Source organism: Salvelinus namaycush, chromosome 25, assembly GCF_016432855.1.
Source record: "Salvelinus namaycush isolate Seneca chromosome 25, SaNama_1.0, whole genome shotgun sequence".
Taxonomy (NCBI): domain Eukaryota; kingdom Metazoa; phylum Chordata; class Actinopteri; order Salmoniformes; family Salmonidae; genus Salvelinus; species Salvelinus namaycush.
This window is the reverse complement of record NC_052331.1, coordinates 4765430-4789246: the sequence shown is the minus strand read 5'-3', so window position 1 is coordinate 4789246 and position 23817 is coordinate 4765430. Positions and strand designations below refer to the sequence as shown.

General features: G+C 43.8%; 1 protein-coding gene across 1 annotated transcript in view; it reads left to right on the top strand.

Moving 5' to 3' along the window:
- The window catches only part of znf512b (zinc finger protein 512B), a 74953-nt gene that overhangs the window by 3276 nt on the left and 47860 nt on the right, over positions 1–23817 (top strand). Inside the window, exon 3 of the mRNA XM_038963613.1 lies at positions 9732–9853. Coding sequence (XP_038819541.1) covers positions 9733–9853 — 121 coding nt within the window. The 5' untranslated portion in view covers position 9732. The remainder of the gene's footprint in view (positions 1–9731; positions 9854–23817) is intronic.

Genomic DNA, 23817 nt, shown 5'->3' with positions numbered 1-23817 from the left:
GAGTACCAGTACCAAGTCAGTGTGGAGGCTATATACAGGGGGTACCAGTACCAAGTCAGCGTGGAGGCTATATACAGGGGGTACCAGTACCAAGTCAGTGTGGAGGCTATATACAGGGGGTACCAGTACCAAGTCAGTGTGGAGGCTATATACAGGGGGTACCAGTACCAAGTCAGTGTGGAGGCTATATACAGGGGGTACCAGTACCAAGTCAGCGTGGAGGCTATATACAGGGGGTACCAGTACCAAGTCAGTGTGGAGGCTATATACAGGGGGTACCAGTACCAAGTCAGTGTGGAGGCTATATACAGGGGGTACCAGTACCAAGTCAGTGTGGAGGCTATATACAGGGGGTACCAGTACCAAGTCAGTGTGGATGCTTTTTACAGGGGGTACCAGTACCATGTCAGTGTGCGGGGGTACAGGTTGAGGTAATTTGTACATATAGGTAGGGGTGAAGTGACTATGCATAGATAATAAACAGCGAGTAGGAGCAGTGTACAAACAAATGGGGGGAGGGGGTCAAGCAGTCTTACGGCTTGGGGGTAGAAGCTGATAAGTATCCTTTTGTTCCTAGACTTGGCACTCCGGTACCACCATACAAGGTTAAATTAAAGGATTGTTACCTGAGCCACCACATGAATGACCCATTCACCTAATGACTGTAGTTATTCATTAGGTGAATGACATGAATATATGCGTACTGCACTGAGAAAGCAATCAATTTTACTAAGCATAATTAGTCACTGTCAGAAACAGTGGCGGTCGGTGCTTATTTCTATTACAGCATATTGGATGACTTTAGTTCATATTCCATTCACCCAGCTCAATGTAACATCGATAGGCATAGGCTACTACTTGATACTCTAATTTCCCCTATACCCATCATGAGGTTGCTACAACCTAGCCTACAAATGAAAGTTTACAGCGTAGGTGCACAGGTCAAGAGACAAATTGGAGTAATCCAGGTGACAAACTGACACATTCAATACTGCCTTGCACACACCTGCCTGCATCTAGCTGATCTTTGGCCGGTTACACCAGTCGGGCGTACAGACGTTGGTCTTAAATGCTAGGTCGGGCATAGCTACGTCCGACTTTGGGATCAGAATTTACACCTGTTGCACCAACCAAAAATAAGACGAGTCCTAGCTAAGTCTGGCGTTGGCAATGCACGTTCATGAGATTTGATGCTTCACAGTTATGGTTTCTAGGCAGCGGCCATTACTAGGCTGTTACCATCCTCGTGGCAGTTCTAAACATTGCGAGACATGTCGATTCGCCCATCACTTAGCAAAGCCTACCACGATGTATGCACGTTTTCTTAACCACAACTAGATGGATCGATCAATATTTACTGTGGGAGTGAATATCACTGAATGACAAAAATATTGGAATAAAGTAAGCTAATGCCATTGAAGGCATTTATCATATTATTGCTTTACTGAAACTTACATCCAACCGTTTTAAATACTTTAAGCTTTATACTTTAGCCATGTGTGGTCAACCATCATTTCATGATTGGGACAGCATTTTCGCACTGCTTTGAGACAAGCATGGGGACTCGTCAATGAGAATGGGAGCGTGCTCGGCCCTCCTTTTCCTTTAGTCCACAATCATTTCTTTTGTCTTGATCACGTTGAGGGAGAGGTTGTTGTCCTGGCACCACACGGCGAGGTCTCTGACCTCCTCACTATTAGCTGTCTCATCGTTGTCGGTGATTACGCCTACTACTGTTGTGTCGTCGGCAAACTTAATGATGGCCATGCAGTCATGATACCAACATAGTTGTGACGAGGGCACGACAATGCCTCTTCCCCCTCAGGAGGCTGAAAAGATTTGGCATGGGCCCTCAGATCCTCAAAAGTTATACAGCTGCACCATCGAGAGCATCCTGACGGGTTGCGTCACTGTCTGTTATGGCGACTGCTCGGCCTCTGACCGCAAGGCACTATAGAGGGTAGTGCGTACGGCCCAGTAAATCACTGGGGCCAAGCTTCCTGCCATCCAGGACCTCTATACCAGGCGGTGTCAGAGGAAAGCCCTAAAAATGATCAAAGGCTCCAGCCACCCAAGACACAGACTGTTCTCTCTTCTACCTCACAGCAAGTCTGGAACCAACAGGACCCTGAACAACTTCTACTCCGAAGCCATAAGACTGCTAAATAGTTAGCTGTAATGGCCCTTTTTTGACTCATCACATGCTGCTGCTACTGTTTATTATCTATCATGTTGCCTAGTCACTTTATTTTATTTTTTACTTTTTTCTACATTGTAGAATAATAGTGAAGACATCAAAACTATGAAATAACACATATGGAATCATGTAGTAACCAAAAAAGTGCTCAACAAATCAAAATATATTTTAGATTCTTCAAAGTAGCCACCCTTTGCCTTGAACAGCTTTGCACACACTTGGCATTCTCTCAACCAGCTTCATGAGATAGTCACCTGGAATGCATTTCAATTAACAGGTGTGCCTTGTTAAAAGTAGAATTCCTTTCCTTTTATTATATATATATTTTAAATGTACCTTTTTAACTAGGCAAGTCAGTTAAGAACACATTCTTATTTACAATGACGGCCTACCCCGGCCAAACCCGGACAATGCTGGGCCAATTGTGCGCCGCCCTATGGGACTCGCATTCACGGCCGGATGTGATTCAGACTTCTAAATGCGTTTGAGCCAATCAGTTTTGTTGTTATAAGGTAGTTGTGGGAAACATAACATAGCCCTATTTGATAAAAGATGAAGTCCATATTATGGCAAGTACAGCTCAAATATGCAATGAGAAACGACAGTCCATTACTTTAAGACATGAAGGTCAGTCAATCTGGAAAATGTCAAGAACTTTTAAAGTTCCTTCAAGTGCAGTTGCAAAAACCAGCAAGCTCTATGATTAAACTGGCTCTTATGAGGACCACCACAGGAAAGGAAGACCCATAGTTACCTCTGCTGTAGAGGATACGTTCATTAGATTTACAAGCCTCAGAAATTGCAGCCCAAATAAATGCTTCACAGAGTTCAAGTAACAGACATCTCAACATCAACTGTTCAGAGGAGACTGTGTGAATCAGACCTTCATGGTCGAATTGCTGCAAAGAAACCACTACTAAAGGACACCAATAATAAGAAGAGACTTGCTTGTGCCCAGAAACACAAGCAATGGACATTAGACTGGTGGAAATCCAAATTGGTAGAGTCCAAATTGGAGATTTTTGGTTCCAACCTCTGTGTCTTTCTGAGACACAGAGCAGGTGAACAGATGATCTCTGCATGTGCAGTTCCTACCCTGTGAAGCATGGAGGAGGAGGTGTGATTGTGTGGGGGTGCTTTGCTGGTGACACTGTCTGTGATTTATTTAGAATTCAAGGCACACTTAACCAGCATGGCTACCACAGAATTCTGCAGTGATATGCCATCCCATCTGGATTGCGTTTAGTGGGACTATAATTTGTTTTTCAACAGAACAATGACCCAACTTTACTGGTGACACTGTCTGTCATTTACTTAGAATTCAAGGCACACTTAACCAGCATGGCTACCACAGCATTCTGCAGCGATATGCCGACCCATCTGGTTTGCGCTTAGTGAGAGTAAAATGTGTTTTTCAACAAGACAATGACCCAAAACACACTTTTAGGCTGTGCATGGTCTATTTGACCAAGGAGAGTGATGGAGTGGTGCATCAGATGACCTGGCCTCCACAATCACCCGACCCAATTGAGACTTTTTTCACCTTTTTTTAACTAGGTAGGCTAGTTGAGAACAAGTTCTCATTTACAACTGCGACCTGGCCAGGATAAAGCAAAGCAGTGCGACACAAACAACAACATAGAGTTACACATGGAATAAACATGCGTACAGTCAATAACACAATAGAAAATAGAAAGTCTATATACAGTGTGTGCAAATGGCGTGAGAAGGTAAGGCAATAAATAGGCCGTAGTAGCAAAGTAATTCAATTTAGCAAATTAACACCTGAGTGATAGATGTGCAGATGATAATGTGCAAGTAGAAATACTGGTGTTAAAAAGAGCAGAAAAGTAAATAAAAACTATATGGGGATGAGGTATGTAGATTGGATGGGCTATTTACAGATGGGCTATGTACAGCTGCATTGATCGGTTAGCTGCTCAGATAGCTGATGTTTAAAGTTATTGAGGGAAATATAAGTCTCCAGCTTCAGCGATTTTTGCAATTTGTTCTAGTCATTGGCAGCAGAGAACGGGAAGGAAAGGCGGCCAAAGGAGGTGTTGGCTTTGGGGATGACCAGTGAGATATACCTGCTGGCGCGCGTGCTACGGGTGGGTGTTATCGTGACCAGTGAGCTGAGATAAGGTGGAGCTTTACCTAGCATAGACTTATAGATGACCTTGAGCCAGTGGGTCTGACGACGAATAGGTAGAGAGGGCAAGCCGACTAGAGCATACAGGTCGCAGTGGTGGGTGGTATATGGGGCTTTGGTGACAAAACAGATGGCACTGTGATAGACAGCATCCAGTTTGCTGAGTAGAGTGTTGAAGGCTATTTTGTAAATGACATCGTCAAGGATCGGTAGGATAGTCAGTTTTACGAGGGTATGTTTGGCGGCATGAGTGAAGGAGGCTTTGTTGCGAAATAGGAATCCAATTCTAGATTTAATTTAGGATTGGTGATGTTTAATATGAGTCTGGAAGGAGAGTTTACAGTCTAGCTAGACACCTAGGTATTTGTAGTTTTCCACATATTCTAAGTCAGAACCGTCCAGAATAGTAATGCTAGTCGGGTGGGCGGGTGCGGGCAGCAAACGGTTGAAAAGCATGCATTTAGTTTTACTAGCGTTTTAAGAGCAGTTGGAGGCCAAGGAAGGAGTGTTGAATGGCATTGAAGCTCGTTTGAAGGTTTGTTAACACAGTGTCTAAAGAAGGACCAGATGTATACAGAATGGTGTCGTCTGCATAGAGGTGGATCAGGGAATCACCCACAGCAAGAGCGACATCGTTGATATATACAGAGAAAAGAGTCTGCCCGAGAATTGAACCCTGTGGTAACCCCAGAGACTGTCAGAGGTCTGGACAACAGGCCCTCCGATTTGACACACTGAACTCTATCAGAGAAGTAGTTGGTGAACCAGGCGAGGCAGTCATTTGAGAAACCAAGGCTGTTGAGTCTGCCGATAAGAATGTGGTGATTGACAGAGTCGAAAGCCTTGGCCAGGTCGATGATGACGGCTGCACAGTAGTGTCTTTTATCGATGGCGGTTATGATATCGTTTAGGACCTTGAGCGTGGCTGAGGTGCACCCGTGACCAGCTCGGAAACCGGATTGCACAGCGGAGAAGGTACGGCGGGATTCGAAATGGTCAGTGATCTGTTTAACTTGGCTCTCGAAGACTTTAGAAAGGCAAGGCAGGATGGATATAGGTCTATAACAGTTTGGGTCTAGAGTGTCACCCCCTTTGAAGAGGGGGGTGACTGCGGAAGCTTTCCAATCTTTAGGGATCTCGGACGAAACGAAAGAGAGGTTGAACAGACTCGTAATAGGAGTTGCAACAATGGAGGTGGATAATTTTAGAAAGAGAGGGTCCAGGTTGTCTAGCCCAGCTGATTTGTAAGGGTCCAGGTTTTGCAGCTCTTTCAGAACATCTGCTATCTGGATTTGGGTGAAGGAGAAGCTTGGGAGGCTTGGGCAAGTAGTTGCGGGGGGTGCGGAGCTGTTGGCCGGGGTTGGGGTAGCCAGGAGGAAACTATAGCCAGCCGTAGAGAAATGCTTATTGAAATCCTCGATTATCGTGGATTTATCGGTGGTGACAGTGTTACCTAGCCTCAGTGCAGTGGGTAGCTGGGAGGAAGTGCTCTTATTCTCCATGGAATTTAGTGTCCCAAAACTTTTTGGAGTTAGAGCAACAGTATGCAAATTTCTGTTTGATAAAGCTAGCCTTTGCTTTCCTGACTGACTGCGTGTATTGTTTCCTGACTTCCCTGAAAAGTTGCATATCGCGGGGACTTTTCGATGCTAGTGCAGTCCGCCACAGGATGTTTTTTGTGCTGGTCGAGGGCAGTCAGGTATGGAGTGAACCAGGGGCTATATCCGTTCTTAGTTCTACATTTTTTGAAAGGGGCATGCTGATGATTTAAGATGGTGAGGAAATTACTTTTAAGAATGACCAGGCATCCTCGACTGACGGGATGAGGTCAATATCCTTCCAGGATACCCGGGCCAGGTCGATTAGAAAGGCCTGCTCGCAGAAGTGTTTTTGGGAGCGTTTGACAGTGATGAGGGGTGGTCGTTTGACCATGGACCCATAGCGGATGCAGGCAATGAGGCAGTGCTCACTGAGATCCTGATTGAAAGCAGTAGAGGTGTATTTGGAGGGCAAGTTGGTCAGGATAATATCTATGAGGGTGCCCATGTTTACGGATTTAGGGTTGTACCTGGTGGATTTGTTGATAATTTGTGTGAGATTGAGGGCATCTAGCTTAGATTGTAGGACTGCCGGGGTGTTAAGCATATCCCAGTTTAGGTCACCTAACAGAACGAACTCTGAAGATAGATGAGGGGCAATCAATTCACATATGGTGTCCAGGGCACAGCTGGGAGCTGAGGGGTTTGAGATGAGTTGGACTGCAGAGTGAAGGAAAAGCAGCCAACAAGTGCTTAGCATATGTGGGAACTCCTTCAAGACTGTTGGAAAGCATTCCTCATGAAGCTAGTTAAGAGAATGTCTAGAGTGTGCAAAGCTGTCATCTAGGCAAAGGGTGGCTACTTTGAAGAATCTCAAATATAAAATATATTGTTTAACACTTTTTTGGTTAGTACATGATTCCATATGTGTTATTTCATAGTCTTGATGTCTTCACTATTAATCTATAATGTATAAAATAGTAAAAAATAATGAAAAACCCTGGAATGAGTAGGTGTCTGCATTTTTAACTGATACTGTACATACATTGCCTTGACAACATGTTGTTGTGTTAAAGCCTGAATTCAAAGTGGATTACACAGTTTTCGTATCTCACCCTTCTACACACAATACCCCATAAAGACAAAGTGAAAACTTGTTTTTAGAAATTTTACAGAAATATCTAACTTACGTAAGGTAAGTATTCACACCCCTGAGTCAATTCTTTGTAGAAGCACCTTTGGCGGCGATTACAGCTTTGAGTCGTCTTGGGTATGTCTATCAGCTTTGCACGTCCCATTTTTCATTTCAGCTTCTCTCAAGCTGTTAAGTTAGATGTGGACTCCAATCAAGTTGTAGTGACATCTCAAGGACTATCAAAGGAAATTGGATGCACCTGAGCTCAATTTGGATTGTCATAGCAAAGGGGTGTGAACTCTTCTGTATTTCATTTACGAAGCATGTGACAAATACAATTTGAATTGACCTCTGATTACAGTTCACTTTCTTAGCAGCCTCCTACAGCATCATCACTCTACTCATTATATAATTCCTTCTCACATTTACTGTGACCAGGAGCAAAGATTTCTCCAAGCCAAACCTTCAATACCATAACCGTTGCACAGCCTACATTGTTGTCACCATATTAAGGTTATAGTCAACAAACTAGAACTAAGACGGGAGTAAACCCACGATCAAATTAATGTGTACAATCACACAGTACAGTGTACAGCAAGCAGTTTAGCAGTTACACCGGCGGGCCTCGGTGGTTTTCAATTAATAAAACCGCCGCTTATCTTGACTTGGAAGAGTTGCAGTGTTGGATAGCCTTAGCCAGCTAGCTAACATAAATAGCATTCATCTCTGTTTAAATCAGGTTGTTGAGTAGGCTAAGTTGGCTGCTTTAGCTAAGTAATTGAATGTTAAGACAATAATTACAAGAATACAATGAATTATAGCTAGCGCTCCATCTCTCTGCAGCTTCTCCTTCATTTTTGAAGAAATGTATTTGTTCAAAACTGTTAAACTATTGTCTATCCCTCTCTTTGAGTCAACTACTCACCACACTTTATGCACTGCAGTGCTAGCTAGCTGTAGCTTATGCTTTCAGTAATATATTTATTTCTTTGATCCTTTGATTGGATGGACAACATGTCAGCTCATACTGCAAGAGCTCTGATAGGTTGGAGGACATCCTCAGGAAGTCGTCATAATTACTGTGTAAGTATATGGAAGGGGTTGAGAACCATGAGCCTCCTAGGTTTTGTAATGAAGTCGATGTACGCAGAGAAGGACGGAAAATAGCTGTCCTCCGGCTACGGAGCTTTCCAAGGGGGTGCTGTTGAGGTTGCTGTAGACCTTCATTGCAAAACGTTGTGTTTTAATCAGTTACTTGGTGGCGTGAATATATTTAGTATAGTTCTTTCTAAAAAGGATAACTTTTTCAATGTTTCCCTATTTTAATTGGTATGAAATTCACTTAGTCAATTCACTTTATTGCCAGCAATATACCACCCTGCATCTGAAGCTAAGCAGGGTTGGTCTTGGTCAGTCCCTGGATGGGAGACCAGATGGTGTTGGAAAGCCAGTAGGAGGCACTCTTTCCTCTGGTATAAACAAAATATCCCAAGGCCCCAGGGCACTTATTGGGAGACATTGCCCTGTGTAGGGTGCAGTCTTTCGGATGGATGTTAAACGGGTGTCCTGACTCTCTGTGGTCACTCAAGATCCCATGGCCCATCGTAAGAGTAGTGGTGTTAACCCCGGTGTCCTAGCTAAATTCCCAATCTGGCCTTCATGCCACCTAATCATCTCCAGTTTACAATTGGCTCATTAATCTCCTCTCCCCTGTAACTATTCCCCAGGTCATTGCTGTAAATGAGAATGTGTTCTCTGTCAACTTACCAGGTAAAATAAATTAAATAGTAGGATGATCCTCCACTGGGTCAGCAATATTTCATCAGCCATTAACCAGTGTGCTTTGGAGTGATGATGGCCAGAATCAACATGATATACTGTACATCATCTGGCTCTGAAGATCTTCCCTCAGAGACCAGGACATTCCCCAAACTATTTAATAAAATATCATATTGCATTCCGTCTTTGTTGTTCATTTGGTTAAGCCTGTACTTGATTCATCTGACTACATGGACCAGGCATGAAGTCTACACTCCAGCCCACTAAACTTAATGGTCTCTAAATAGAATTAAAAATGCATTAAGAAGCTATAGATAGTGGAATGATGAGGTATTCCAGCATAATATATCGATGCAATTCTTGATTTCAGCCCATGCTCGGACTTCTCGTCAACGCAATGCTAACTTATTATTGTAAAGTGCTTAGAAATCAAAATGTGTCTATTACTGCTAGTTCTCTCTCTCTCCATGATGGTCCATTGGCTCTGTACTACTGTACTCCACTTTTCTCTAAGTGGCTTACCATGGAGTTCAGTTCATATGTATCTGAAATTATTGATTTTTAAATGAAACATGGAAGGTCATGCTCTCATTTTACCTTAGGATGATGGCTTTGCCTCCATCTGGATAGCTTAAATACCACTTCCAGGGCTGGAAAAGTCATTTTACTGGATGTTGAGAGAGAATTGCAGAAAAATGATTTTAGCAAGGAAAATAATTGATGTTGATTTCGATGTTTTTTCGGTTTAGTGTGTGTCTAATATTGACCCGTTTGTAAGTTAGACTACCAAAGTTCCTGAAACTTCATATCATAGTTATGACACGGTGATCACAGATTAGTACAACTAGTCAACCGTAGACGACCATGGATGTGTCTCACAGAAACATAATTTACATAACTATATATTAATCTCCCTCTCCTGTCCCCAAGCATGGAGACCCCCAGTGTCCCCCGGCTGGCGAAGCTGTCATCAAGGGGTCGTCCTCCAAAACAGGCCCACCCCCAGGAGACTGGCAGGACCACAGCCACAGCCCCTGAGAACAACAAACACAGTAAGTGACCTCTGATCACAACCATGCACAGTCACTGTACTGTGTATGTGCTTTGATTCAGCGCGGCTCTCATGAGAGCGGTTGGAAGGGAGAAGGGCGTTCATTGACAGGCCCGAGTTGGGCGGTAAAAAGGGCTGAGTTGACAGGAAAAAAAGGAGGAACGTGGAACATACTATGAGTAAATATGGAGTGGGGGATTGCACAAGCCTTCTGGAACATCTGATGGAGGATAAGAAGGTGCACAAAGAAAAAACAGGAGAAAAGAGGAACATGTTTTTAGTGAATATGGAATGGAGGATCTCACAGAACTTTTGGAAGGGCTACAGAAAGAAATTGAACGTGAGGATGAAGTACCTGCGGTGAGCACCAACGAGTTCAAGCCTTGTCCTGGTGATGACAAGGATGATTATGGTCCAGTGGGAGTGAGATTTGTGGAGAGAATGGATCCTTGTATTCTGGCTGATCCATATGTGGTGTCAGGTTTGGTGGAGAAGAGATTGGGAACTGTTGAGTTGGTGGAAGTAACTCGGAAGTGAACTTGTGAGGATTTATTGTGTTTCTTCTGTCCAGAGGGAGAGGGCGCGCTGTACCACGCGACTAGGGACAAGAACTGTGAATTGCTCTCCGGAGCAGGGCGCTGTTGAAAGGAATGGTAAACGGGGGTGTCATTCAGTGTTGAGGAGGATCAGCGGAAATGTAAGATTCCTGGTGTCAGTGCAGCCCGCCGTTTGGTGCGACGCAGACCCAGTGGAGAGCGTGGTGAAACGGAGAAGACATTGTCTTTGCCCGACAAGGTCAAGTTAGGAAGTGTCAGTTATCCCTTGAGAGATTTTGTTCCGAAAATACTACTGTGTTTTAGGTGCCAAGCTTATGGTCATGTTGCAGGAGTGTGTAGGAGGAGGATTCTTAGATGTGAGAAGTGTGCAGGAGGGCATGAGACAAAGAATGATGTAGTATCCGTGGAGATAGTTGTGTGTGTTAGATGTGGGGTTACCCATGTGGCTGGAGATCGGAGATGTCTGGTGAGAGAAAGGCAGGTTGAGGTTGCCAGGGTCAGAGTAGTATAGAAAGTGTTGTATGCTGAAGAGAGTGGTAGAGGAAGATGGGTACAGGGTGAGGGATCCTGAGAGGATTTCTGTGAGTGGCAGAGACCAATAGAGAGTGATGGGAATAATATGTGACCGACCGGCTCCATTCGGACTTATGTAGCAAAATTTGAAATTGTGTTTTTTTACATTGGATAAAAGTAGAGACTCTGAGCTACAAAATCGTATATCATACACTACAGGGAAAGTCATTTTGCTTTGAAAGTTGATAAACTTGTAAACTCACTTTTGAGAAAATGGCCTTTAAATCTTTTGGTACTACAACTGGAGAGCCCTTCTTTGTCTATACCCATTCAGCATCATTCGCACCCTCTTAAGCTTCAGCCTCACCCATCCTCTTTAAGGGTTGATCCGAGCGTTCTGTACTAACAGAAGTCAAGCACCCAAGCTAACCTGCTAACATTGGCTAGCTTGCTAGCTACTTCCAGACACATAATGAGAGAACACCCCACTCTGACCATTTTACTCACCCTAGCAGAGCTGGTTAGGCTGTTTTCATGTTATCCAGAGCGTTGGGGACTGTAACTGTGCTGCTTGCAAGAATGTAATTACGCTTTTTTTGACGACGTTTACTAACATCGGCCATATTCAATGGATGTTGAGCGTTTGTAAATTCATCAGTTATTCTGCACTGTGGTACACTCAGACGAGGGCTCTGAAATCGGCGTAGATGGTCAGACTGAATTTACGAGTGCACCCGAAATGGTTACTTGCATAGTGGAGTCTTGTTAAGACATGTAGCTAACTGGCTAGGTAAACAATGAACCATAATCCCAACTCATGACGTTACTACCCTGCATGAATCTGCAGGTAGCTAACCAACGAGGTTCAATGTTAGCTTGCTAACATTAGGCTATAGCTAGCTAAGCAAATGGCTCTGAGATACGAATAATAAGGTCATACATGTAACATTAGCTAATGTTAGCTAGCTAGATAGGTAAACGATGAACCATAATCCCAACTCATGACATTACTACCCTGCATTAATCTGCATGTAGCTAACCAACTAGGTTCAACGTTAGCTAGCTAACATTAGGCTATAGCTAGCTAAGCAAATGGCTCTGAGATACAAATAATAAGATGCATGTAAAATTAGCTAGCGAGCCAGGCAGCTAACGTTAGCTAGCCAGCTAGGTAAACAATGAACCATAATCACAACTCATGACGTTACTACCCTGCATGAATCTGCAGGTAGCTAACCAACCAGGTTCAATGTTAGCTAGCTAACATTAGGCTATAGCTAGCCAAGCAAATAGCTCTGAGATATGAATAATAAGATACATGAAACGTTAGCTAGCGAGCCAGCCAGCTAAAGTTAGCTAGCTTGATAAACAATGAACCATAATCCCATCTCATGACGTTACTACCCTGCATGAATCTGCAGATAGCTAACCAACCAGGTTCAATGTTAGCTAGCATTAGACTATAGCTAGCCATGCAAATGGCTCTTTCTGTTAAAATTAGGAATGTGTAATATCTAAAAATGTAGCTAGCTAGACTATCTTAACCGTATACATAATTCATGGATCAACGCATCTGTCGGATGCCATATTTGCCCTTTTTGTTTGAAGATGTAATCCGAAGACAGGTGTTCTCCTTATCTATCATATTCGAATTCCACTGATTTCAAAACTCGGTCCTCGGTCCTCCAGAAACACTTATGCAGTTTTAATACATTATACTTAAAAAAAAAAAAACGTGTTAGACTGGATTACCTAGACATACTGACCAGCTCAAATAGACAGAAGCGGGCTACATGGCAGACCAATCCAAACGCATCTCTCGGCATGTCCAGCCCACTCATTATCTCAGCCAATCATGGCTAGTGGGAAGGTTGGTGCCTTTTTTCTGTGGCTAAACCAACTAGGCTCGTAATTTAACGATTGTATTCGTATTTACAGATGGCATACAAGTTTGTTATTAAGGCACATGAAAGTTTGTTTGAGAAGGCATTTCTGCCCCAAAAAACGCAATTTGATAAAAGTTTACGTTCAAACGGTTCTCCTGTGAAGTAGTGACCCGCAACTTACACCTAGGTTCCTGAAAAGGGCCACATATGTGCTACAGTAAGGTGGGTTTCTTAGCATTCATAGCCTTGGTTGTCAACTGTACTGCGGAAATGGAACGTAAGTCACAGAACATAGAGGTTGTGGTGGCAGCTGCAGAGAAGTACTTGGGATTGCGAGGTTTTACTGCAGAAGAGTTGCAGGGGGTGTTGAGTGGTAGTGTTGTGTCCTCCCAGACTGTTGGCCTGGAGTAGGATTAGTGAGGGTTAAATGGTGGAATGGGGTGGTGTTTTTGTTTGTTAGGACTAATAGTTGGCAGGGTAATTTTCCTTCTTCCCAATTTTGTTCTATCGTATCACAAAGTATAATGGGTTGTACTGTAGGTGGCGGCAATTCACCAATAAGTGTAGTCTGCCATTAAACCTTAATAAAGAAGACAGTTCTCATGTGAAAGGGTCCTGCTCAAGATGTACAGTTTAATGTTGTTACCCCCCCCCCCCCCCCCCCATTATACATATTGTTGATTTGAATGTGTTCGGATATGTTATATAGCTAGTTATTCAGAAGTGCTAATACATTTATACAGTTGTTGACCACAAGTGAAGTCACAACATTTTTGTTCACGTGGGTCCTATTTGGATATTCTATCAGTCAGTAACCTATCCAAACATACCAACAAAACTGTCATAGCTAGAAATAATTGACTTCAGTAAAAATTCAAGCCGTTTGGATAGTGAGCAAGTCTGGATGGGAGTAGACTGTGGAATCTAATAAATCAGAAGATCATGATGACCGCTAATACAATAAGACATACTTGGAAAACCAGGCCTTCTCTAATCTGAACCAGTTGTTTGGTTGCTACAACACAGTGTCTCAGGCCAGACCAATGAGAGTCCACCAGGTTTAGCCTCCTACACGTCCTAGGAATATTTCATTTCTGTGTTAGTAATATTTAGCTATGTAACGTTACTGTGGATGTGAACGTTTTAACCGTTGTGTGTGTGAGCATGCTCCTCATTATGTCTGACTGCTGTTTGCCATAGTGAGAGGTCTAATTTTGCAGGACAGATTTTACAATTGAAGAAAGAAAAGGGAAAAATTGTTTCCCTATGTATATGTGTGTGTGTGTTGTTAACTTAAGCCAAAGCATTACTAAAAAAATGGAAAGCATGACAATAAAGTAGTGAATGGTCTTGGGTAGTATGCACTTACGTTGGAGTTAGTGATGGCATGGAAGCAAGGCATTTAGTGGGGAGTGTGTGTGTGCGTTCGTGTTGCGTGTTTTTTCAGGCTTGGGCGATATACCGCATACTGGGGGGGCAGCATTCTTTTAACTATAAGTTAAGTATAACTATAAGTTTTCTAAAATGTGTCAAATTATATCAGCTCAGGGCTCCCGCTATGCATTTGGTTTGCTAACTTGCTAGCTAAGTGTCTAGATGTCAAGATCAAGCTTCTTGGCTTACAACAGAGACATTCAATCCTCTCCTGGATCAAGATCCCTGTTGTCTAAGTTGTTTGTGCGCCCCTTGTGTGCACATTGGGTTATACGTTTGGTAATGATGGCGTGTGTGTCATGAGAATGAGGCTGTATGTCCTTACCCCCTCCTCCCTGGAAATATAATGTATACTAAAATGAGCAGTGAATACAAATGATGGTTATGAAACTCAGCAAAAAAAGAAACGTCCCTTTTTCAGGACCCTGTCTTTCAAAGATAATTTGTAAAAATCCAAATAACTTCACAGATCTTCATTGTAAAGGGCTTAAACACTGTTTCCCATGCTTGTTCATTGAACCATAAACAATTAATGAACATGCACCTGTGGAACGGTTGTTAAGACACTAACAGCTTACTAACAGACACTAACAGCGAGCAATTAAGGTCATAGTTATGAAAATTTAGGACACTATAGAGGCCTTTCTACTGACTCTGAAAAACACCAAAAGAAAGATGCCCAGGGTGAACATGCCTTAGGCATGCTGCAAGGAGGCATGAGGACTGCAGATGTGGCCAGGGCAATAAATTGCAATGTCGGTACTGTGAGACGCCTAAGACAGGGCTACAGGGAGACAGGACGGACAGCTGATCGTCCTCGCAGGTGTAACACCTGCACATGATCGGTACATCCGAACATCACACCTGCGGGACAGGTACAGTATGGCAACAACAACTGCCTGAGTTACACCAGGAACGCACAATCCCTCCATCAGTGGTCAGACTGTCCGCAATAGGCTGAGAGAGGCTGAACTGAGGGCTTGTAGGCCTGTTGTAAGGCAGGTCCTCACCAGACATCACCGGCAACAACGTCGCCTATGGACACAAACCCACCGTCGCTGGACAAGACAGGACTGGCAAAAAGTGCTCTTCACTGACGAGTCGTGGCTTTGTCTCACCAGGGGTGAAGGTCGTGAAGATTCGCGTTTATCGTAGAAGGAATGAGCATTACACCGAGGCCTGTACTCTGGAGCGGGATCGATTTGGAGGTGAAGGGTCCGTCATGGTCTGGGGCGGTGTGTCACAGTATCATCGGACTGAGCTTGTTGTCACTGCAGGTAATCTCAACGCTATGCGTTACAGGGAAGACATCCTCCTCCCTCATGTCATACCCTTCCTACTGGTTCATCCTGACATGACCATCCAGCATGACAATGCCATCAGCCATACTGCTCGTTCTGTGCGTGATTTCCTGCAAGACAGGAATGTCAATGTTCTGCCATGGCCAGCGAAGAGCCCGGATCTCATCTGGGACCTGTTGGATCGGATGGTGAGGGCTACGGCCATTCCCCTCAGAAATGTCCGGGAACTTGCAGGTGCCTTGGTGGAAGAGTGGGGTAACGTATCACAGCAAGAACGGGCAAATCTGGTGCAGTCCATGAGGAGGAGATGCACTGCAGTACTTAATGCAGCTGGTGGCCACACCAGATACTGACTGTTACTTTTGATTTTGACCCCCCCCTTTGTTCAGGGACGACACATTATTCCATTTCTGTTAGTCACATGTCTGTGGAACTTGTTCAGTTTATGTCTCAGTTGTTGAATCTTATGTTCATACCAATATTTACACATGTTAAGTTTGCTGAAAATAAACGCAGTTGACAGTGAGTTTATATGTTGCTTTACTGAGTCAACCAGAGTGGATTTGATTCATTTTTTAAAATAGTTTTTATCCTTTAACAAGAGAAGTCAAATTGAAATGTACATCTTTTTTTCAAATGAGCCCTGACCAAGAGAGCAGCATACATATAGTAACACACAACACAACATAAACATAACAATGAATGGACGTTAAAACAGTGGAAAGTGCATAAGAGAGCTTATAAGAGCAGGTTACTCTTGTGGCTATGTGTAGGGTCAGGACTCATGAGTTTCATGTCCACGTCCAGGAATATAACCCTGGGCCCTTGCTGTAGTTTATAACTAGTTCCCAGAGTTTGACCAGGAATATAACCCTGGGCCTTGTTGTAGTTTATAACTAGTTCCCAGATTTTGACCAGGAATATAACCCTGGGCCTTGTTGTAGTTTATAACTAGTTCCCAGATTTTGACCAGGAATATAACCCTGGGCCTTGTTGTAGTTTATAACTAGTTCCCAGAGTTTGACCAGGAATATAACCTTGGGCCTTGTTGTAGTTTATAACTAGTTCCCAGAGTTTGACCAGGAATATAACCCTGGGCCTTGTTGTAGTTTATAACTAGTTCCCAGCGTTTGTCCTGGTCAGGTCACATGGTCAGGAAACATTCCTGACCCGTTGTTATATGTTATGCACTGTTCTGTTTCTCTAACTCTCCCGTGACTGGTTAGTTAATGTTTAACTTCCTTTGGCTGGACGAATGGGAACTGACACACCAGTTGACTGATGGAGACCCGGAATGTTCCCAGTACTCAGCGTGCCATGGGTTATACAATCCTGTCTTTATTGCTCATTAAACATCTGCATATAAATCACACAGGGCTCTATTTTAACAAACCTAACGCAATGGTGAATCTAAGCGCTGGCGTTAGCTCTATAGTTCCAGGGGTGGGTCAAAAATATTTTTGCTATTTTCACAGCTGTTATTTATGAGCACAAAAGCTGGTGGTGGCTCGAAAAGGCTGGGTTTTGATGAGTAAACAAGTTGTAGGTGTAACGAGGGCTTGGCCACGAACATAGTAGCCTCGCCTTGAGCTCCTACAGGTTTCTACTTTTCCTAGTATTTTTTTCTAGTGTTTTTGTCAAATGTTCTTACTCAGTTTGTTTCTTGCTTTACTTGATACATCTGGTAGAACTATTGGAATATGAATCCGAGCACTCACCGTCCATCCAACATTCCCGAATTCCCAGAGATGGTGAAACAATGGTCCAGCCTCTTTGTTGAGGCACCCGATGGCCTTGGAGTCCTACTGGAGAGAAGGAAATGAAGATGCCGATGGAGAGGTACATGTAGAGGGGTCTCAGTGAGATTGAGACGCCGGGCGACCGGTCCTCCATTACCGAGCATACTACTCGATGTTGAATCACTAGTGAATAAACTTGACAAACTCAGAGCGAGGATCTCCTTCTAGAAGGACATCAGATTCTGCTACATGCTCTGGTTTTCTGATAATTTCCTTTCCTCAGACATCCAAACAGATTATATACAACCAGTAGGGTATACAGTTGCTTTATTACCAATAACAAGTGGTGCGATGGGGGAAACGTACAGGAACTTGCGAGCTTCTGCGCTCCGGACTTGGAATACTTCAAATGTCGCCCTTTTAACTTTCCGAGAGTTCTCAGGGATTATCGCCACGGCTGTGCACAACCCGCCCCAGGCTGACCCAAAAATGCTCTCAAAGATCTTCTTTGGGCCGTGAACAAACTGGAGACCGCATACTTGGAGGCAGCGTTCATTGTCACGGGGGGACACTAACAAAAGTAATTTGAGGTCCGTACTCCCCAACTACTAGAAACACATTGACTGTCTAACTCCGAAATTCTACACTTGACCACTGCTATACACCTTTTTGACAGGGGTTTAAAACTTCTTGTCAATAGGGGGGCGCCATTTCGAATTCGTTCCCAAATTAAACTGCCTCGTACTCAATTCTTGCTCGTACAATATGCATATTATTATTACTATTGGATAGAAAACACTCTCTAGTTTCTAAAACCGTTTTAATTATATCTGTGAGTAAAACAGAACTCAAGTTGCAGCTAACTTCCTGTCAGGAAGTGAGAAATCTGAAATCGGGCACTCTGTTCCAGGGTCAGTTTATTAATTTGCATGTAATCTATGAGTCGACATGCACTGCATACGATTTCCCCTAGATGTCAGTAAGCAGTGAGAATTGGAATGGTGTTGCTAGGCAGATCTGAGGCCATATAAAGGCTCTTGGAACCGGGGGTGCACTCTTTTCAACGTTCGTCATGGCGCAAGACAGACCTCAGGATGGCATTCTGAAAAGCTCTCGTTATAGGCCTTAGATATATCCGGCTCTGATTTTATTCGATATAGGTGTTAAAAACATCATAATGTAGTTATTTTAAACCGAGTTATATCAGTATATTGCGATTTCCGGAATTTTCTTTGTGCTTTCTTTGTGCTGCGTTATGAAGAGTTGGACACGTCTGGGCCACATAGCTAATGTTTGCTGCTAATTCCTAAGTTGAAGACGACAATCTACAACCGAGCAACGATGATTCTGGACAAAGGACAACTTGCACAAGATTCTGATGGAAGCTCATCAAAAAGTAAGAACTATTTATGATGTTAATTCGTTGTTCTGTTGAAAAATGTAAAACTACTATTCCGCCATTAATTTCGGTGTGGTCTCGCTTTAACGCACGCTGTATGTCGTAGTAACGTTAATTTTAAAAATCTAACACAGCGATTGCATTAAGAACTAATGTATCTTTCATTTGCTGTCCAACCTGTATTTTTTAGTCAAGTTTATGATTAGTTACTGATTTAGATTAGGTGCCTCTCCCAAGATTTCTCCCGACATATTGTTGGCAGCTTGGCTACTATTGTCATTGTATAACCACGATTTGTGCCGCTAAATATGCACATTTTCGAACAAACTCTATATGTATTGTGTAATATGATGTTATAGGACTGTCATCTGAAGAAGTTTGAGAAGGTTAGTGAAAAAATTAATATCTTTTGCTGGTTTATTCGTTATCGCTATTGTTGGCTTGAATCAATGCTGTTGTGTGGTTGGCTATTGTGCTAAGCTAATATAATGCTATATTGTGTTTTCGCTGTAAAACACTTAAAAAATCTGAAATATTGGCTGGATTCACAAGATCTTTGTCTTTCATTTGCTGTACGCTGTGTATTTTTCATAAATGTTTTATGATGAGTATTTAGGTAATTCACGTTGGTCTCTGTAGTTATTCTAGTTGCTTTGGTGAGAGTTGTGATGGTGGCTGCAATGGTAAACTATGATTTATACCTGAAATATGCAAATTTTTCTAACAAAACATATGCTATACAATAAATATGTTATCAGACTGTCATCTGATGAAGTTGTTTCTTGGTTAGTGGCTATTTATATCTTTATTTGGTCGAAATTGTGATAGCTACCTATGCAGGAAAAAAATGGTGGGAAAAAAAAGTTGTCTTTTGCTATGGTGGTTAGCTAATAGAAATACATATTGTGTCTTCCCTGTAAAACATTTTAAAAATCAGAAATGATGGCTGGATTCACAAGATGTGTATCTTTCATTTGGTGTCTTGGACTTGTGATTTCATGAACATTTTATTATATGATATCCCTGTGGCTTTAGGCTAGGCTATGCTAGTCAGCTTTTTTGATGGGGGGGATCCCGGATCCGGGTTTGTGACTCGTTTTTACTCGGTTTAAGGCCCTTTCCCGTCCTCCTTTTGCCAAATCTGACCACAACTCCATTTTTCTCCTCCCCGCCTACAGACTCGAGGGAAGTTTCGGTGGTCAGGTCGGTACAACGCTGGTTTGACCAATTAGAATCAATGCTCCGAGACTGTTTTGATCACATGGACTGGAATATATTTCAGGGCATAACATCATTGAATATGCCGACTCAGTCACCAGATTCATAAAAAAATGTGATATCGATGTCTTTCAAAACTTACCCAAATCAAAAACCGGGGATTGATTGCAGCCTTGTTAGGAAACTGAAGGAGAGAGATGCTGCTTATAAACACGGCAAGGAGACTGGGAACAATTGTATCGTTAAACAGTACGAATACAACCGACAGTACGCAGATCGATCAAGATGGCAAGACATTGTAAGAATTAAGGGCAAAGTGTACGAGCAATTCAGCGGGTCGGACACGAAGCATATGTGGCAGGGACTTTTAACGATCAGGGGCTTCGAGACAACTTTTTCTCCCGCTTCGAGCCTAACGACTCTGAGTTGCTTAGGAGAGACTGAGGGCAATGAGGTTACGTGCTTACGGTCACCACGGAGGATGTATGTAAATCATTCAACCGTGTTAACCCTCGCAAGGCTGCCGGCCCTCAGAGCATGTGCAGACCAACTAGCTGTTGAGTTTTCAGACATTTTCAATCTCTCTCTAGCTCAAGCTGTTATCCTAAACTGCTTCAAGATGTCCACTTTCATCCCGTGCCTACCGACCCATAGCACTCACTTCTGTCATCATGAAGTGCTTCGAGAGGCTAATCAAAGACCACCTTCTCGACACACTCAACCCGCTCCAATTCGCCTACCACCCTAACAGATTGACGGATGACGCAATCGCCATTCCACTGCACACTGCCCTCACCCACCTGGACAAGAGGAACGCATATTTGTTCATCGACCTTCAATACCATAGTGCCATCTAAGCTCATTAAAAAACTCCCAACCCTGGGACTGAACTCCCTATGCAACAAGGTCCTGAACTTCCTGGACAGGGCGCCCCAGATAAGGAAGGTAGGCAACGTTACCTCTTCCACCCTGATCCTCAACACGGGGGCCCCACAAGGGTGCGTCCTCAGTTCACTCTTAAACTCCTTGTTTACCCACGACTGTCCCGAGGGCCCTCGCAGTGTTCTACAGGAGCACTATTGAAAGCATTCGGTCAGGCTGCATCACAGCCTTGTACGTCAGCTCCACCGCCGCTGACCACAAGGCTCTACAGAGGGTGGTACTCTCAGTCGAACGCACCATTGGGTGCTCACTGCTTGCCCTCCAATGCACCAGGTGTTACAGGAAGGCCAAGAAGATCATCAAGGACCTCAGCCACCCGAGCCACGGCCTGTTCTCCCCGCTTCCATCACTCAGATGCGGATATTATAGGAGTATCAAGGCAAAACTGGTCAGACTGGTCAATAGTTTCTACCCCCAGACCATCAGGCTGCGGAATAGCACCTAGGCAGCTACCTGCACTCCTGTCCCCTTCCTACCCCCTGGACTTCATACTCCTCCCCACTTGCTGCTCCCCCTATGGATATTCTACCACTACCCCACCTCCCCCTCCCCAATTACCCTGCGCCCACCCCTCAATGGACATTTATCTTTGTTACAGTTGAAAAAATGTATCTATACACTCACCGGACAGTTTTAGGTACAGCCATCTAGTACCGGGTTGAACCCCCCTTTCCCTCCAGAACAGCCTGAATTTTTCGGAGCATGGATTCTACAAGTCGGAAACGTTCCACAGGGATGTTGGTCCTTGCTGACGCGATGACATCAAGTAGTTGCTGCAGATTAGACAAAGGTACACCACTGCCACCAGCTTGTACCGTTGACCACAGGTAGGATGGGTCTATGGACTCAAGCTGCTTATGCCAAATCCTGACTCTGCCATCAACATGAGGCAACAGGAACTTGGATTCGTCAGACCAGGTGTTGTTTTTTCACTCAGCGTTGGTAATCGCATGCCCCCTGGAGCTGCTTCTTCTTATTTTGAACTGATAGGAGTTCAATCTAGTGTGGTCGTCTGCTGTAATAGCCGATCCGTGACAAGGATTGATGAGTTGTGCATCCCAAGATGGCGTTCCCCAAACCACTGTTGTACTGTGCTGCTATTTGTCTGTTTGTGGCCCGCTTGTTAGCTTGCCCGATTTTGCCATTCTCCTTCGACCTCTCTCATCAACAAGCTGTTGTGGACCACAGAACTGCCACTGACTGGATATTTTTAGTTTGTCGCAGCATTCTCGGAAAACCCAAGACACTGTCGTGCATGAAAAGCCCAGGAGGGCAGCCGTTTCTGAGATACTGGATCTGGCGTGCCTGGCACTGACGATCATACCACGCTTAAAGTAGTTTAGGTCAGTAATTTTACCCATTCTAATATTTAATCGAACAGTAACTGAATGCCTCGATGAATGTCTGCCTGCTTTGTGAAGCAATCCACAGCCACGTGACTCTGTAGGAGCAATACATTTTTGTGAACGTGGTGGTGTACCTAATAAACTGGTCAACGAGTGTACACTACCGGTCAAAAGTTTTAAAACACCTACTCATTCAAGGGTTTTTCTTAATTTTTAATTATCTACCGTCGTGGCCAAAAGTTTTGAGAATGACACAAATATTAATGTCCACAAAGTTTGCTGCTTCAGTGTCTTTAGATATTTTTGTCAGATGTTACTATGGAATACTGAAGTATTATTACAAGCATTTCATAAGTGTCAAAGGCTTTTATTGACAATTTTGATTTTTGAGTTGATGCAAAGAGTCAATATTTGCAGTGTTGACCCTTCTTTTTCAAGACCTCTGCAATCCGTCCTGGCATGCTGTCAATTAACTTCTGGGCCACATCCTGACTGATGGAAGCCCATTCTTGCATAATCAATGCTTGGAGTTTGTCAGAATTTGTGGGTTTTTGTTTGTCCATCCGCCTCTTTGAGGATTGACCACAAGTTCTCAATGGGATTAAGGTCTGGGGAGTTTCCTGGCCATGGACCCAAAATATCGATGTTTTGTTCCCCGAGCCACTTAGTTCTCCACTTTTGCCTTATGGCAAGGTGCTTCATCATGCTGGAAAAGGCATTGATCGTCACCAAACTGTTCCTGGATGGTTGGGAGAAGTTGCTCTCAGAGGATGTGTTGGTACCATTCTTTATTCATGGCTGTGTTCTTAGGCAAATTTGTGAGTGAGCCCACTCCCTTGGCTGAGAAGCAACCCCACACATGAATGGTTTCAGGATGCTTTACTGTTGGCATGACACAGGACTGATGGTAGCGCTCACCATGTCTTCTCCGGACAAGCTTTTTTCCGGATGCCCCAAACAATCGGAAAAGGGATTCATCAGAGAAAATTACTTTACCCCAGTCCTCAGCAGTCCAATCCCTGTACCTTTTGCTGAATATCAGTCTGTCCCTGATGTTTTTCCTTGAGAGAAGTGGCTTCTTTGCTGCTCTTCTTGACACCAGGCCATCCTCCAAAAGTCTTCGCCTCACTGTGCGTGCAGATGCTGCCATTCCTGAGCAAGCTCTGAGCAAGCTCTGTACTGGTGGTGCCCCGATCCTGCAGCTGAAACAACTTTAGGAGACGGTCCTGGCGCTTGCTGGACTTTCTTGGGCGCCCTGAAGCCTTCTTCACAACAATTGAACCGCTCTCCTTGTAGTTCTTCATGATCCGATAAATGGTTGATTTAGGTGCAATCTTACTGGCAGCAATATCCTTGCCTGTGAAGCTCTTTTTGTGCAAAGCAATGATGACGGCACGTGTTTCCTTGCCGGTAACCATGGTTGACAGAGGATGAACAATGATTCCAAGCACCACCCTCCTTTTGAAGCTTCCAGTCTGTTATTCAAACTCAATCAGCACGACAGAGTGATCTCCAGCCTTGTCCTCGTCAACACTCACACCTGTGTTAACTTCTTATGGCTGCAGAGGCAGTATTGAGTAGCTTGGATGAAAGGTGCACAGAGGTGCCCAGAGTAAACGGCCTGCTCCTC